This window comes from Caloenas nicobarica, chromosome 9 (genome assembly GCF_036013445.1).
Source record: "Caloenas nicobarica isolate bCalNic1 chromosome 9, bCalNic1.hap1, whole genome shotgun sequence".
Taxonomy (NCBI): Eukaryota; Metazoa; Chordata; class Aves; order Columbiformes; family Columbidae; genus Caloenas; species Caloenas nicobarica.
The window spans coordinates 22,292,004-22,307,315 of NC_088253.1; the positions used below are offsets into that span (position 1 = coordinate 22,292,004).

Here is a 15,312-nt window from a genome sequence, read left to right on the forward strand (position 1 = left end):
CAGTCATTAGAAGACTGATTTCCCATAGAGAAATTGCTTCTGTGGGAAATATCCAAGCCTTGCTACTATTTACCTCCCCTGCAAGTGCTTTGATGGGACACCCGTCCCCACGCTCCTGCGTGTATCCAGACCAGGGATGCGGGGACGGCTGCGGGCGAAGGCGCAGACACGTACCGGCGGCAGCAGCTCCCCGAGAAGATGCGATAGAGAAAATTACTCAGCAGAAGCAAAGAGATTAGAGCAGGCGCCTCAGAGCATTTATTTTTAAACCGTGGTAAGAAATTGAGTTCTTCCTTTTTGAGACTCATTTCTTGTCTAGCCATAGCAATTGCAATTAGATGCATTTCAGGGGCATTAGGCAGTTAATATATTTATCAAATTATTCACGTAATTTAGCACGGCTTTAGCTGGGAACAACTATGCCTTGAGAGGGTAAAATGAGAATTAACCACTATTAGCTTGCACTCCCTTGAAATAATTCGGTGTTTCATCAATAATTAATAAGTTGCAGGGGTTTTTTTTTAATTGTCCGGAGAAGCAACATGTTTCTTGCCGGCTGGTCACCTCCAGCAGAAGATGCTCGGCCACTCTTGAAGTGCCTGTCCCCAGGGAGGCATCGTCTGGGGTGTGCTCTGGGCTCAAAGGGCAGGATGTGCATTCAGCACCGTAAAGATAAGACGATGATGTATATTGTACTCACCTAGCCCTGGACATGCTGCTTTAATCCTGCCTAAACGTGCGAGGCACGACCGCCCGTGTGTGGTCCAGCAAGGGGAGCTGAGCGGGGAAATTCCCATCCCCTCCGTGTCTGTTCGGGGCAGGAAACTTGTTCGTTATATGCTTTGTGGGGTTTTTTTCTAAATGGGAGGCTTGCACACCTGCCGCAGTTCTGCAATGTGAGCCGCTTCGCCACATCGCTGGGGCTGAAAACTATTGTGAGTCCTTTTACCTGCAATGCATCCGCACGGTTTTCCACACACGTCCCCAGGCAAGCGGGTGCCCAGTGGCAGCAGGGACGGCGAGAACCGCGGGCGCTAAAGGAGCAGCCGCTGCTGAGCCCGTTTGAATCAGAGCCACGGGGGTGCCAGGTGGTTTCTAAAAGGGTTGGTAGCTCTTGTGTTTCCAGCAGTGGAGAAACACAACCTTAGCGCACAATACCAGCGTCTCGACAACGCCGGCAGCTGGTGCCAAACCAATTTCCGCGCGCCGGGCTGCAGCCGCTGGCTCCGCGGGTGCTGGGGGTGACAGCGGGTTTGGTGTAAAACCAACAGGCATTGTCTTTTCTCTTGGTATAGTGGCAGAAACTGTTTATCGTGCTTTACCGCTGCTGTCCTGACCTTGCCCTGCGGTTTCCCAACGCTCTCAGTCCTGTTCTCTGACATAAAAATCCTGGTGGGTGCCCCCACAGAACAGAAATAACCCTGTTGCGTTTCTCTCTCCCTCTCCCCTTTTTCTCTGAACCACGCGCACACAAAAAAAGGACTCGAATGCCAGAGACCCAAGCGCCAGAACTCGAGCGATGACATCGAGGTCCTCTCCACCGGGACGCCTCTCCAGCAAGAGAGCCCCGAGCTGTACCGCAAAGGGACCACCCCGTCCGACCTGACCCCCGACGACAGCCCGCTGCAGAGCTTCCCCGCCAGTCCCTCCTCCACGCCGCCCCTGGGCCCCGCCGGCCGCAACAAGGGCGCCCACTTCTCCCGGCAGGTCTCGGTGGATGAAGAGAGGGGTGGGGAGATCCAGATGTTGCTGGAGGGGCGCGGCGGGGACTACCTGCGCCCCAACAGCTGGAGCGAAGAGAAGGTCGGCGGGACGCGCGGCGTGAGAAGCGGGACGCTGCGCAGCGGGCAGCTGGGGTCCAGCTCCGTCCCTGAAGATTACAGAGGTCGGAGCGGAGGACACAAACATTCGGCTTCCAACCACAAGCAAAGAGAGAGGTGGACAGATTCCCCGGCCACGGTTTCGTGGACTTCCCACCACAGGTCCCACAACCACAGCTCAGGGAGCTCCAAACTGCTTGAGCTAGATGAGGAGAAAATGAGCAACTACGAGATGGAGATGAAGCCCCTTATGAGGATGGATTCTTATATGCAAGAGATTCACACCCAAAAAAGACACTATAGCAAAGGAGGACCCTGCCGGAGCATGGCTGACGACCACCGCGGGGAAGACCGGGGCTTCGGGGTTCAGAGACTGAGGTCTAAGTCCCAGAACAAAGAGAATTTCAGGCCAGCTTCCTCTGCCGAGCCCACGGTGCAGAAACTGGAAAACCTGAGATTCGGGGACAAAGCTGAACCTCGGCTACTAAGGTGGGACTTAACCTTCTCCCCGCCACAGAAATCCTTACCTGTTGCACTAGAATCTGAAGAGGACAATGGGGATGCGCTCAAATCCAGTACGGTAAGTAGGCAAAAACTGCGTGTTGAAATCTGGCCGAGGAACCCGGTGCAGAGCTGTTGTGGTGTTGCAGGGAGAGCTGAACCTGAATTATCGTGGGTTTTTGTCTTGAATCCCCTTCCTTCTCCCATCCTGCGTAATAGCCTCTGCTGGAAGCTGGTGTGGGGTTTTCTCCGCAGAATGTCTCGGTGGGAACAGCAGGTTCTTCACTGGGGCAAGTTTGAGTTTGTTTCGCAATCCGGGGCCAGCAATAGAAATATATTATTGCTAGGGTTTCGAGCATTCGCCTGGTGGAAAAGCTGCAGGAATAAGCGAGGTATTGGTGATGCTTCCATATGCTGAAACAGCAGTTTTGTCACTGCATTGCATGGGAGACCTGACCCAGGTGGAGGAGGGAGCCACGGTCCTGGAGCAGGGGACATTGCAAAGGGGTTGCATTCCTGAGCCGACACTGCTCGGCTTTTCCCGTCCTGATCTGGGCAATACCACTCAGGTTTTTCGATGTGTGGATGCTGCTGAGCCAGGAGGGGGTACAAGCCCCTCGGGGGAGGATGCAATGCAAATGGTCTCAGCAAAATGCAGACAAGGAGATGCAATTCAGGAAGGGTATCCAGGCAGGGAGAGCGGTGGGTGAGTACAGCAAGGGTTGTGGGCTGTTAGAGCTCTGCAGGTCAGGGTGGTATCGCAGATCACAGCCAAACATCACTCGATACTGGACGAGCACAAGCACGTCTCACCCCTCGTGAGACATCCAGGCCTGGGCTCCTCGTTTTGGGAGGGACAAGCATGCATTGGGCATTAATGTTGGGCTGCTGGGAAGAGCTGAAGGTGTTCAGGCTGGAGGAGACAGAGTGATCTGCAAACACACAAGACAGCTGCTGCAAAGTGGAAGGGAATAATCTGTTCTCAACGAACAGAATTAATGGGCTTAAATTCAAGCATCCAAGGCAGTGGTTGGCCTTTAGCCATTCCCATTGAATTGGGGGCTGGAATAAATTGCTTAGAAGGCCCTGGTGGCTGGGTGGGAGGAGGTGGTTTGAAACCTGCAGCTCAGATACAGCTTGCATAGAGCCCAACCTGCCTTGGGAGAAGGCTGAGCTGTGGGATTTTTAGGTCCTTTCCAGCCCTTTTTTGATAGTTTCTGGACTTACCATTGAGAGCAGCTTCCTCACTTATTCTCACCATTTGGTCCCGTGCCGCTGGATGTCCCACCGCCCAGCACAGACCTGCACAGCAGAAACAGAATGTGTAACTCAGGCGGTGACATTTCAGGCTCCAGCAGAAGAAAGATGTTAAATCCCCCTGTCAGGGCAGCAGAAAATGATGCTTGCGAGACAGGGATCATGACACTGAGATGACATTTGTCTGTCACGCTGAAAGTTTGAGCTAGAGGCATCGTGGTCCCTCATTTCTGATTACCGTTGCCATACCTACAGCATCCCTGCTCCTCCAGCCCCGCCGACAGCTCTGCCAGCAGAGCGAAGGTGTCGGCACCTGCAGCAAAGGGAGAGGGGAGAGAGCGGCGGCATCCGCAGCCCGTGAGCAGCCGGGATGCGGGAAGGACCAACCGACGGATCCGCCACCGTTCCCCTGCTGTGGCGGTGGATAAATCACCCCCACACGCAGCCCTGGAGCTTTCTGCCTTCCTATTCATCTTGCAAGCTTTCGGCGCAGGCTCGAAAGCACCCACACAGCATTTCAGAAGAGCTGAACGCAGTGTGTTTTGCCAGCGGACTGCACCGTAGGACACATCTTGCCAGTCCAGGAGAGAAAAAAAAAAAAAGCCGTGAGTGATGCCAGCCCTGAGCACACAGCAGTGAGCAGAGCCGGGCCGGAGCGGGCTGTCCTTGCCTGCTGGCGGAGATGCCTGTGAAGCACTCGAGACATGGCAGGCAGCGTTAGGAGCCTGACAGGCTTTCGGAGGGGAAAAGCAGCAGCAGTAATCGCACCGACATCGACCCTGTTGAAGTCTGTGGGACTTGCAGATGGTCCAGCACCTTTGATAATGTGACCTCACGCGGCGGCAGGGAGCTGGGAGAGACATAGAATCATAAAATCACAGAGTCACAGAATGGTTCGGGTTGGAGGGACCTCCCCAGCTCCCCCAGTGCCCCCCTGCCACGAGCAGGGACATCTGCACCAGCTCCGGTTGCTCAGAGCCCCGTCCAGCCTGGCCTGGGGTGTCTCCAGGGATGTCTCCATCCACCACTTGGGCACGGGTCCCAAAGGAGGAATGAAACCATCATTTCTCCTCGCTGAGAGCCCGGCATTCCTCAGAGAGATCGCTGGCACAACCTGGTGTCTCTCCCCAAGCACCCAAGTTAAAATCACTGATCCATCAGACATAAACCTCCTGCCCGGGGAGGAGGGCTCGAGCTGCGATGCTGGAGGTAAATAGCCACTAATTCAACATTAATGGCTATTTTGAATGAATCCTGGGCAATAACGAAGGGGCACAGCCTGCATGTAAAGGCGCACAGCAAAGCCATTAGGATGCACATCATACTTTTAAAGTGCTGTAGCTGTGAAGCAGCATGTTCAGTTTTCTCACATTCATACCGAGGGTGGAACAGATGGCGAAGGTTTGGGAGGAAGCTAATGTAATACAGAGGAAGAGATAATATGTGGATTTAAATAACCTACAATGCCAGCAACAATTTGTTCTAGCGAGAATTGCACCATGCTCGCAGGGTTTTGTTCCAGTGGCCTGGCGGGGAGGGGGTGGTGGGACAGGAGCAGGGGAGCCGCCGGCCCTGGAGGGGTTGAACAGACACAGAGGTTCTCAGGGACACGGGGCAGTGCCAGGGTTGGGTTAACCGTTGGACTCGATGATCTTAAAGGTCTTTTCCAACCAAAATGACTCTGTGAAGGAGGCGCAGGACAGGAATGGGAGGTGCGGTGATTTGTGTCCCAACCTCCTGCCTAACGCTGTGACCTCGCCTGCACCTGCCAGCAAGGATCTCAAAGCATTTCCAACTTTGTCAAGTGTAGTGAGTCCCTGAAGAGGAGGGGAAGGCTTATGGGGAAGGATTTATCCCACAGTTCTCATCTCCCAGGCAGCGGGGCTGTTTCAGAAAGGTGCCTGCCAGCGAGCAGGAAGGATGCTCTTAGCTGGGGAGGGATATTTTTGGCCTACCTGGAGTATTCCTGCATAGAACTGCGGTCATCCTCGCAGGTTAGCTTATTTTAAAAATAATGTGCTGTAAACCAGCTCTACACACGCCATCAATGAGCCCAGTGGGGTGGCTCTGCATTGGAGTGGCAGCTCCAGCTTTGGGCAGGAATGGGGTGGCAATGCAGGTCTTGCAAAAATACAGTCTTAAAATTATCACTTCTCTCCCCATAGCTCTTGATTTCTGTCTTAGAAATGAGGCTGGAACAGCTTGGAGGGGTCCCTTGGTGTCCAGCCTCTTGCGATGTGTGCCCAGATGGGGACGCAGACCTCTGGACAGGAGTCAGGGGTATAGGTTGCTGCATGAGCTACAGGAGCTTTGTTCTCAGTCGTTTTTCACCAGTCCCTTAAAAAGAGGTTCCCAGAACTCCCCTTCACTGGGGCTGCACATCAGTAATTGAAAATTGCTCTTATAAAGGTCATTTCTTGAGGCCACCGCTCAGTAACATTGATGAAATTCAGCGCTGCTTGGTATTCGCTATCAGGGGACTTTGGGGATTCAGGATCATCAAGCGGGTGCAACAGTCATACAAACGCTTTAAAATTCCATTTAAAGCCACCTGATCTTTCTGTGTCTCTGTGTGCACTGACCCCTGCACGCACAGAACAAACTCACATCACTTGTCATCATTCGGGCAGATGAAAATGGAACCAACACACCAGGACCGGCGTCAGTGTTGTCGGATTAAGGGACTTACGTGAACGTCACCGTCTTTTCTGGCCTTAAGAGGCGCAAAGCTCAAGCCGGTGCTGGAACGCTTCACAGGTTCCCAGAGCCTTTGAAAATATCTCAAATGGGAAAGGAAAAAAGGAATCGTTGAGGCACTGGAAAGGGAAAGAGGCTTTCTGAAATGCCAGCCACGCTTTCATCCATCAGCACAAAACACATCACATTTTTAGGGTTGAGGAAAAAAGATGTACATATATCTCCTTTTCTGCAGGTGCTGAACATCTGCAGCTGCTGAAAGGGGTAAGAAGTGGTTTAGGCAGAGAGAACCTCAGCACGCCAGCGAGGAGGGCCGGTGTTCGGGCACGAACGGAGCCTGATTCATCTGCCCGTCCTCATTTAGCGGGAGCAGTCGCGGGTGTTTAGATGGAGACTTCTAGGGACACGTTATGGTCTCACTGAAGGCACCCTGGAGATGTGAGTAGCATCGAGACTTGGCTCTTTAAAAATCCCCGTCTCATCTCATGGAGAAAGCCCGACCGCAGTGCAGCAGCCAAATAAACCCCCACCCTGGCCACCCTTGATATTTTCTCCCATTGTCACATGTCGGAGAAAATCTCCGCGGTCTCAGCTGTTCGCTTCTGGTTCTGTCTCTTATTGGAAACAAACCAGGGGAAACGGTTGCAGCAAATGGGGTTTTGGAGGCATCTGCTGGGTTGGGGATCTCAGAGACCCCCCCTTGTCACCCCCCGGTACCCGCTGGGGAGGGATTCCAGCAGCTGCAGCATCTTCCTCGCTCGCTTGCCGTGCGAGGGGCGTATTTTCCATCCAGATATTCTGAGCAGGTTTTTGCTGTCGCTGGGGAAAGGGAGGAGGAGCAGCCAATCTGCAGGCAGCGCCGGGCAGGGATGGAGCGAGCCGGGGGGGACGGAGCACAGCAATTTACCCCAGAAACGGCACCTCCCTGCTGATTCCAGCGATGGATGCTCCTTTTTCCAGCGGTTGCAAGGTGGTTCTTGAAGGGATTGACCTCGGGTGGAGCGGTTTGTTTGTTTTGGTTTTTTTTTTCAGAAAAGTTGGGCACCTCGAGCCCTCGAGGGTGTAAAATGAGATAAAAATAACAGCTGGCTGTTTGCTCTGTCCCGAGCAAGCATCCGCTGTTTGAGTGGTGAAGCTTCACCTGCATCTCACACCGGGCTTGATGCCGTGCATGGAGATGCTCCCTTCTATCTACCGACCAGACTGCTGGAAAGGGGTCTGGGGACTTTTTTGTAGTCAGCCTCCTTGCGACTAAACCCTGTGGGTTATCCTGGTGATCCTCTCAGTCTTCCCCCTTCAGGTTTTTCCATTATTATTATTTTTTCCCCAGCAGGAGCCTTCCCCCCGTCTCCTAACACAGGCGTGTCTGGGTTTTCCTTATTTCTCTCATCTCAACCAAACAGGTTCAAACCCCAGTCCCAAAGGGCCGTGGCACGTGCACGTGTCCGTACAGGTATAAACTGTAATTAAATGGGAATAAGGAGGAGGATCAGTCCTGCAGTTGCCATCACTCCTCTAGAGAAGAGCCAGGTCTGAGCATCCTCCGTGCACGGGAAGAGCTGTCACAGGCACAAACCGTTCGGGGGTTGTCGCTTTTTAAAATAAATAATAATCGGAAACTGTTCTTCCTCTAATCTCTTTCATGTACAGACACGGCAGGCATTACTTGTAACAACACGAGGTAAATAATGTTCAGACAGAAATGTGATGTTTAACTTGACAGGGTCCTTTTAAAACCTTTTTAATCTTGGGGGCCCTTTGATGTACCTGAAGAGATCACCTCGCTGACGTTGCTCCTGTCAGCCTGGATCCGTTTTAGGGTTTTGAGCCCAACTCCACATCTTCCAGCTTTGAAAAAGCTGGGGCCAAACACCAGCTTTTGACTGCAGGAGAACCAAAAAAAATGTTAAAAAAAGACATATAGCTCCAAACATCCAGCTCGCTCCCAGCTACCAGAGGGGACAAAAAAAAAAAATTTAAAAAAAAAAATTAATTAAGAGACACCATCTTGAGGTCAATCCCTGCGTTCGCTTTAGCCGCTTTTTTCCTGCAAAAGCAGGTTTTTCCGTACCCCCCACTCAGTTGCACACCAATATCCGGTGCCCATCCCTCTGGCACGTTCAGCATCTCCCGGGCTCCTTCCTCGAGTCGCAGGAGATGCTGTAACACGCTGGAAAAGGCAAAGTGAATCCCTCGTGTTTCTTTTGCTAAACGCTCCTTAACCATTTCGCAGCAGCCCCTTCCTGGCAATTATGTGACAATTCAGCACAAATGTCACGGAGCTGCTAAGTTTTCAGCACTTTCCGCAGTGCTGAGGATGGAAAACAATGCACATATATATTTTTTGCTGATCCAAGTCCTTAGTAATTACACTTAATAGATCCCTGAGGGATTCCTGGGTAACCTGCACTATGGTTTCCATGGCAGAGAGACAGCGCTTGTACCCTGCGATAACAGATAATAATGGATTGTTAATGCTTAAATTAATTATGCTGCGATCGTATTTGTAAAGCAGCTGTCCCTTGTATTCCCAGTAAGACTCCTGAGTTGCTACACAACAGTTAAAGGCTAAAAACAAACAAGACGGAGGGGCAGAAACGGTGGAGCCACCATCGGAGCTGCAAAGTACCAAAAACCGCAGGCTGGAAGAAACCTTCACTCGTTACTTCTGGAGTCATAATTGCTGTTATTACTCCTGTGCCATAACAAGGGTTTATTCACATTTTAGTGTTTGTATGGATTTAGGTCTCTGTTCTAACCCTCTAGACTTTGAAGGAAATCTCAGTCCTTGGAGACCGTCCCTGTTGATGCAGGAGCTGATACTGGTGCACCATGCCCATCCTTGGCAGATGTTTCCCTCCTCCTACCAAGGAGCCCAGGGATCCTAGTATAAAAACCAAAAATATGAAATCCCAGCCCAGATGAGATTTGCCATCGCCCGTCACGCTGGGTGATGTTTAGGCGCACCAAAGCTTTATTTAATTTTTCCCTTTCCCGGAGCCAGGCTGGGTTACCGTTCTGGGTGGAATTTGTCTCACGTCACTTGGTCTACAGACAGCCTAGCTGGTGTTAGCACAGACTAGATGTCTAACATTTAGACAGCTAAAATTGGGTGAGAGGATGCTGCCAACTGGCGTCTGCTTCCCAGGAAAGCGGGTTCTGGACTGGCGGGCACTGTGCTGGGAGGCTCCGCAGTGACAGGCAGGGCAGTTCGAACAAATCCCTGCGGTTCCCAGCGCTTTAGCGCTGCTATTTCAGGGCTAAAGAGAGTGTTGTAGCTTTCTAAAAAAAAAAAAAAATTTAAATAAAATAAATTAAAAAAGAAAAGCTTTGCAGGCTGCTTTGCCGTCTGTGACACACAAACCCCAGGCTTGGGAAATCAGCTTGACCTCCGGCTTTCTAGCACCCCAGAGCCTGCAACACCGCTGGCCTCGGGGGTTCCTTTGGGCTTTTCTAAGTCTCAAGAAGGCCAAAGATGAGATAAAGCACCACCGGACTACTAAAGCAACATGCAAAGTTGCAAATCAAGGGTTATATCTCTTCCTTCTGAAGGCGGGCGGCTCACGGTAGAGGACGAGCGTGTGGCGCGAGGAGCTGCGAAAGCTTCGAGTTCTAAACCCACGGCTGTGGCTGCAGTAAAAGGGCCTTCGCTGACCCATTGCCAGGCTGGGCTCAGCAAAACAGCTCTTCCCAACCCAGAAGTGATTCATCTTCTGCCTGGGCACTGAGCAGGAATCGCTTCTTAGGAAGGGATGACACATATCCCAGGACATCCTCCCATCAAAGGGGAGAAGGGCGAGCGTTTCCTCTGAGCAGAGGTTAAGGCACAAAGACCTTTCAAGTTAGAAAGAAGCCAGACATAAGCATTCAGAAGTGCGGCAGGATTTGTAACTGGAGCTAAAACAGAAGCTTCGGAGTCATAAAGCTGCTTATGCGCAGCAGCTGCCACCGCCTCACCAGGGGAAGCAGCCGGAGCTGCAATTGCTGCCTGGAGAGCCCGAGTTGGAGTTCGCACAGGGAAGGGGCTGTTAAAGAGAGGGAACTGTGAAAAAAGCAGAATTTGTAGGTTGTTAGACAGCGGGATTTGAGCTGTTCGGTTTGCAGAGACCCCTCCCCTCCCAGGTCATCCTATTCCTGGGTTGCTTTTGCTGGCAAATGTGGAAGACCCCGCATACGCGGTGGCAAACCCAGCATCTGTTCCTGCCTCTGCATGGAGCAGAGGCTGCGAGATGCAAACAGGCGCAGACCGAAGCACGGAGCTGAGCAAAAACATGCGCGCAGGTGAATCCAGTTGCTGCTGACGCAAGTGGGTGGCTGCATGTTGCTTATTTTGTTCTCTCCCCCCGTTTTTCTCGATGAGGGGTGTACTGGTGTATAGATGAAGGGCATGCTCCCTCCCAGGACACCGTCCCATCAGCATCCCCTGAACACAAGTACCAAAGGGTTGGGATTTGGGTCAGGCCAACAGGTCCGTCCCAAAGTGTCCGTGTTTGTGAGGGTAAAAGCTCAAACCCCAGAGAATTAAGAGGCAGCCGGTCCTGCTCTGTGCCTGTTGTCAGGGAGGAGAAAGCAACGTCCAGATTACCCCGGGCTCGTGTCAGCTGGTGCACGACTTTGCCTCCTTCACGGCAGTGAAACGATCTCATAGTCTGAGCAGGAATGGTGGCTGCTGCCTTGGCAGGAGAAACCAAACGGCGAGTGGACGGAGGCCGATGCGAGAGCAGTTAAATCCTCCCCTGGCTGCGAGGTGGAGGGAACCGAATGCATTTTTGTGTCTCCGCGGTGCCCTGCCAACAGAAACAATGACAGCGATAATCGCTCGCAATCTGTTATTATATTAACACGAGCTCGGGGAAAAAAAAAAAAAAAAAATCGTAAAACCCAATAATCTTTTGAAATGAAGCTAAACCCCTCAAATGTAAATACCACATCGCATCGCAGCGCTTGGCAGCAGCCCGGCTGGGGCTGGGGGGGAAGGATTGGCAACAGGGGGGTGGTTTCTGCCTTTGAAAGGCTGTGCGTGGTTGCAGGCGGAGAGATTTGCTGGAAGCAGTCAGGCGTGGATACCTGGCTGCCAGGAGAGGCTCTCTGCAATCCCTCCGTTTGGTTGGCTTCCTTTGACCCTGTTGCTAAGCTACAAATATGCTTTTCCAGCAAGCTCCAGCATCCTCGCTCCCACCCACTCCCAAATGCGAGCTGAATCAGCCTGCTCAGAACAGAAACCATCTCTGGACAGCAAGGAGCCTTTTTTTTTTTGCGTTTCTTTTTTTTTTTTTCCCCAGCAGCTCTGCAGAGTGGTACCAGGACTTACCGAAAAAGGGCACCCACCCCTGCCCCATGCCAACCCAGCAGCCACAGCAGAGTTGTTACCAGGACAGGAGCACAGAGAAAATAATTTATACCATTCCAGGCGATTGAAGCTGGCACGGCTCCGTTGCAGCAAGAATAGACGAGGATACCAGCTACTCCGAGAAATAGCTACCACCTACCTGCACACACGCTTGCTCGCCCTGATGCGAGCCACGTTCACACGTTATGACAGCGAGTGTTTTATGGCAGGGACGAGGTGGCAGGGGGGATGGTTTTTTTTCTGACCGGTGTTCTGCAGAAAGATGCGTTGGAGGGTTGTCTGCAGTCCCATGGTAGGGTGGCCTCTTCCCGTTGTTCCTGGGGTGCTCGTAGGGTCCAACAAGCTCCTCAGGTCCAGCACGAGGCGTCTGGGCAGCCTTGATGCTCATGGGCTGTGCTGCAGGAGTTGATAGATGCCCCATCCCTGGAGACATCCCAGGCCAGGCTGGACGGGGCTCTGAGCAACCTGGGCTGGTGCAGATGTCCCTGCTCGTGGCAGGGGGGGCACTGGGGGCGCTGGGGAGGGCCATACAGCCCAAACTGCTCCGTGATTCTATGATCGAACCCAGCCCATGGTGGGTGTCTGACACGGACCAGCTGTGATGCAAGTTGCTGCAATGGTTTCCACATAGTCCCCAGGAGCTTGATTTGGTCCATAGGAACCTCAGGAAAGGTTATTAGAGCTTTCCCAAAATGCGGCCTTAGCACAGACCGCTGCGTACTGCCCCGACCTTTGCCGTTATCAGGAGACCTGTACAAGCAATCGTGTTCAGTGGGAAATGTCCTTTGAAGAATCCTCCAAACAAACCATCCCCAAACAACTATATGATCCAATATATACACTTTTTTTTTTTTCCCTTTTCATTGACCACCCTGGGTAAGCAACCGATTTTAGCTATTTCTTTTAAGGGCAGATTTCCTATGTGCATTACCTGGGGGAGTCCACAAGCAACTGCTGCCTTACTGGATGGGTCCAGTGGGTGTGAATCCAGGTGTCTGGGTGGCACATGCTGGGTCAGCAGCTCACATTGGGACTTACGCGCCGTTTGTGCTAATGCACAACAGCAGAGTCTGCCTCAAGACTTGCTGGTGTGCATTGTCTATTGTGGTAAATGAGAATTTAAATTTCTCCTTTTCCTGGAGAACAGGAGCTGAGGGGAGACCTTCTCGCTCTCTGCAACTGCCCGAAAGGAGGTTGGAGCATGGAGGGTGTTGGTCTCTTCTCCCCAGGAGCAAGCGCCAGGACCAGAGGAAACGGCCTCAAGTTGCACCAGGGGAGGTTGAGGTTGGGTCTGGGGAACAATTTCTTCCCCAAAGGGCTGTGGGGCATTGGAACAGGCTGCCCAGGGCAGTGCTGGAGTCACCATCCCTGGAGGGGTTGGACAGACGGACATGAGGTTCTCAGGACATGGGGCAGTGCCAGGGCTGGGGGAACAGTTGCACTCAGTGATCTTGAGGGGCTCTCCCAAACATAGTGATGCTATGATTCAAAATGGATGGAAATTAAGTGTTGAAGTGGCACCGAAAAGCCGAGTCCAGCAGCTTTGCTGTCACTCAGGCATACGAGGGGCGGTGGTACCAGGGATGCTGCGGGTCCCAGGGATGTCGGTGTGGGGAGGGAGGAAAGGGGCTCCTGGCAGAGCCCAGGTCATTCCTGTCGGTGACACAGGACAGGGATTTGTGTCTCTCCATGCAGAACCAAGCGGCTGCCTTTGGGACATCGCCCTTAGATGAAAGACTGAGGGGTGACCCGTTTATTGTCACGGTGACGGAGGCACCAAATCTGGGTTTAAGTCCCCGCATCTCCCCATCGCTCACCTCATCCCCCTTCGGGAGATCTTCATTCGCACCTTCCTCACCAAAGCAGCAGCAGCCTGCAAAAATTCCGCGAGGGTCCCCAAGCACTTCGGGATCGTTTGCTGGAGGGTGTAAATCTGTTCTCTGGGGGCTGCTGACCCTGCGACCTCCCAGACCCAGCGACAAGGCGACCTCAGATGGACTTTCAACGTGTCCTCTAACTCCTCTCCTTCTCTTTCTCTTCCAGGGCTCAGCTCCAATCCTGGTAGTCATGGTGATCTTACTAAATATTGGAGTCGCCATTTTGTTTATTAACTTTTTCATCTAATTCAAGACTGTCTTGTTTGCAAAAATGACAGTTACATGTACGAATGGGAGGAAAAAAAAATACAACAACAACAACAAAAAAAACAACAACAAAAAAATACACCAAACTAACAAGAACAAAAAGGGAGAAATCATAACTCGAACCGTCCTACGACAATTTCCGAGTCTTTTCACAGAAGAACAACAAACGATCGAGTCTCACTCACAGTTTGCCTTTTTTCCTGGGTAATGTTTTTTGGATTTTAGCCAAAATTCTTTGCTTGTATAACACTATGCTGTGTGGCATGGCAAAATGCTATCAACACTCTGCCCCCCCAACACTGGAAAGGATGAGAAGGAATCCCAACAAAATAAAACCTCATTTCCCTTCCCCTCACCCCCCCCGCAAAAAAAAATATATATTCGTAACAACAGTAATGAACCCCCAAATGGAGGCTAGATGAGGGGACCATGGGGAGATTTCGTGTGTCCGGGTCCTGGGTGCTCCAAGCTGAGTTTCTCAGGAAAATCCACAACAGCTTCAATGATAAAGTAAATGGGAGAGAAAAGCAAAATTGGGCAACTGGTATTGTTGTTCCTTCTCTGTTTGCAAATGGAGCAATGTTGCTGGAAGAAGGAGAAGAGAAGGAGCCCGGGGAAGGCAGGAACCCCGTCTAGATGCGAAAGATGGGAGAAGGGCAACGGGCCCCATTTTGTTGTGTTGGGTTTTTTAAATTTTTTTTAAACAAAGCAGCAATTGGCGTTTTGCTAAATTTCTCGGGGCGGGGGGGGGAATAGGGAACACGAGGCGTGAGCAGCAGCCCCACCACCTCCTGCCTTCACTCCTCCCCAGGCTGCTCCCCCCACGCAAGGCAGCAAAACCACCCAGGGCTCCTTTTAACTCACAGCTAATTTCTCCTAGGCAAAAATGTCTACCCAGATTCCCCCCAAAAATACGCAGGTACCTTCAGCGACACGAATTAAGTAGCTGCTGGTCACCGTGCGGTGCCGAGCAGCGTTATTTGAGCATCCCATCCCAAACACACACGTGCACCGAGATGCTGGGGAGCAGACTGGTGGGGAGGGACCGGGCAGAGCGGGCTCAATTCTGATCCCCTCGGGATAAAAATGAAACAAAACGAAGCAAAAATTAGGTACAACTGTTTTTCCAAGGCATCTGGGGAGGAGCACCGGAGCATGTCCCAGAGAGGAGGGAGAGGGTGGTGGGTTTGTCTCTTACATCTTGCTGTGGACTGTTTCAGACATCATGCTTGGGCTCTGAGCATGTAGTATTTTGCACTTTGTAATGCAGGATGTATATTCCAGCTTCCAACATGTCCCTGTAAAAAAAAAAGAAAAAAAAAAAAAGAAAAAAAAGAAAAAAAAAAAAAGAACATCATTGGCAATGGCAGCCTCTAAGGATGTATTCTTTTCTTTTTTTTTTTTTATGTCACTTAATTTGTTCGTTTATACCATCTTTGTAATATGCCTGCCTTGATTTTCTCCCCTCCCCTGTCCCCACTGATAATATGCATACTCATTAAAGATGCCGTATCCCTGTTCTGAGCTGTTCTGGTCCCAGTCG

General features: G+C 51.7%; 1 protein-coding gene across 1 annotated transcript in view; it reads left to right on the forward strand.

Moving 5' to 3' along the window:
- JPH3 (junctophilin 3) overlaps positions 1 to 13,757 on the forward strand; it is a 54,526-nt gene extending 40,769 nt beyond the window's left edge. The window contains exons 4-5 of the mRNA XM_065641023.1: positions 1,481 to 2,400; positions 13,669 to 13,757. Coding sequence (XP_065497095.1) covers positions 1,481 to 2,400; positions 13,669 to 13,749 — 1,001 coding nt within the window. The 3' untranslated portion in view covers positions 13,750 to 13,757. The remainder of the gene's footprint in view (positions 1 to 1,480; positions 2,401 to 13,668) is intronic.
- Positions 13,758 to 15,312: the final 1,555 nt, after the last annotated feature.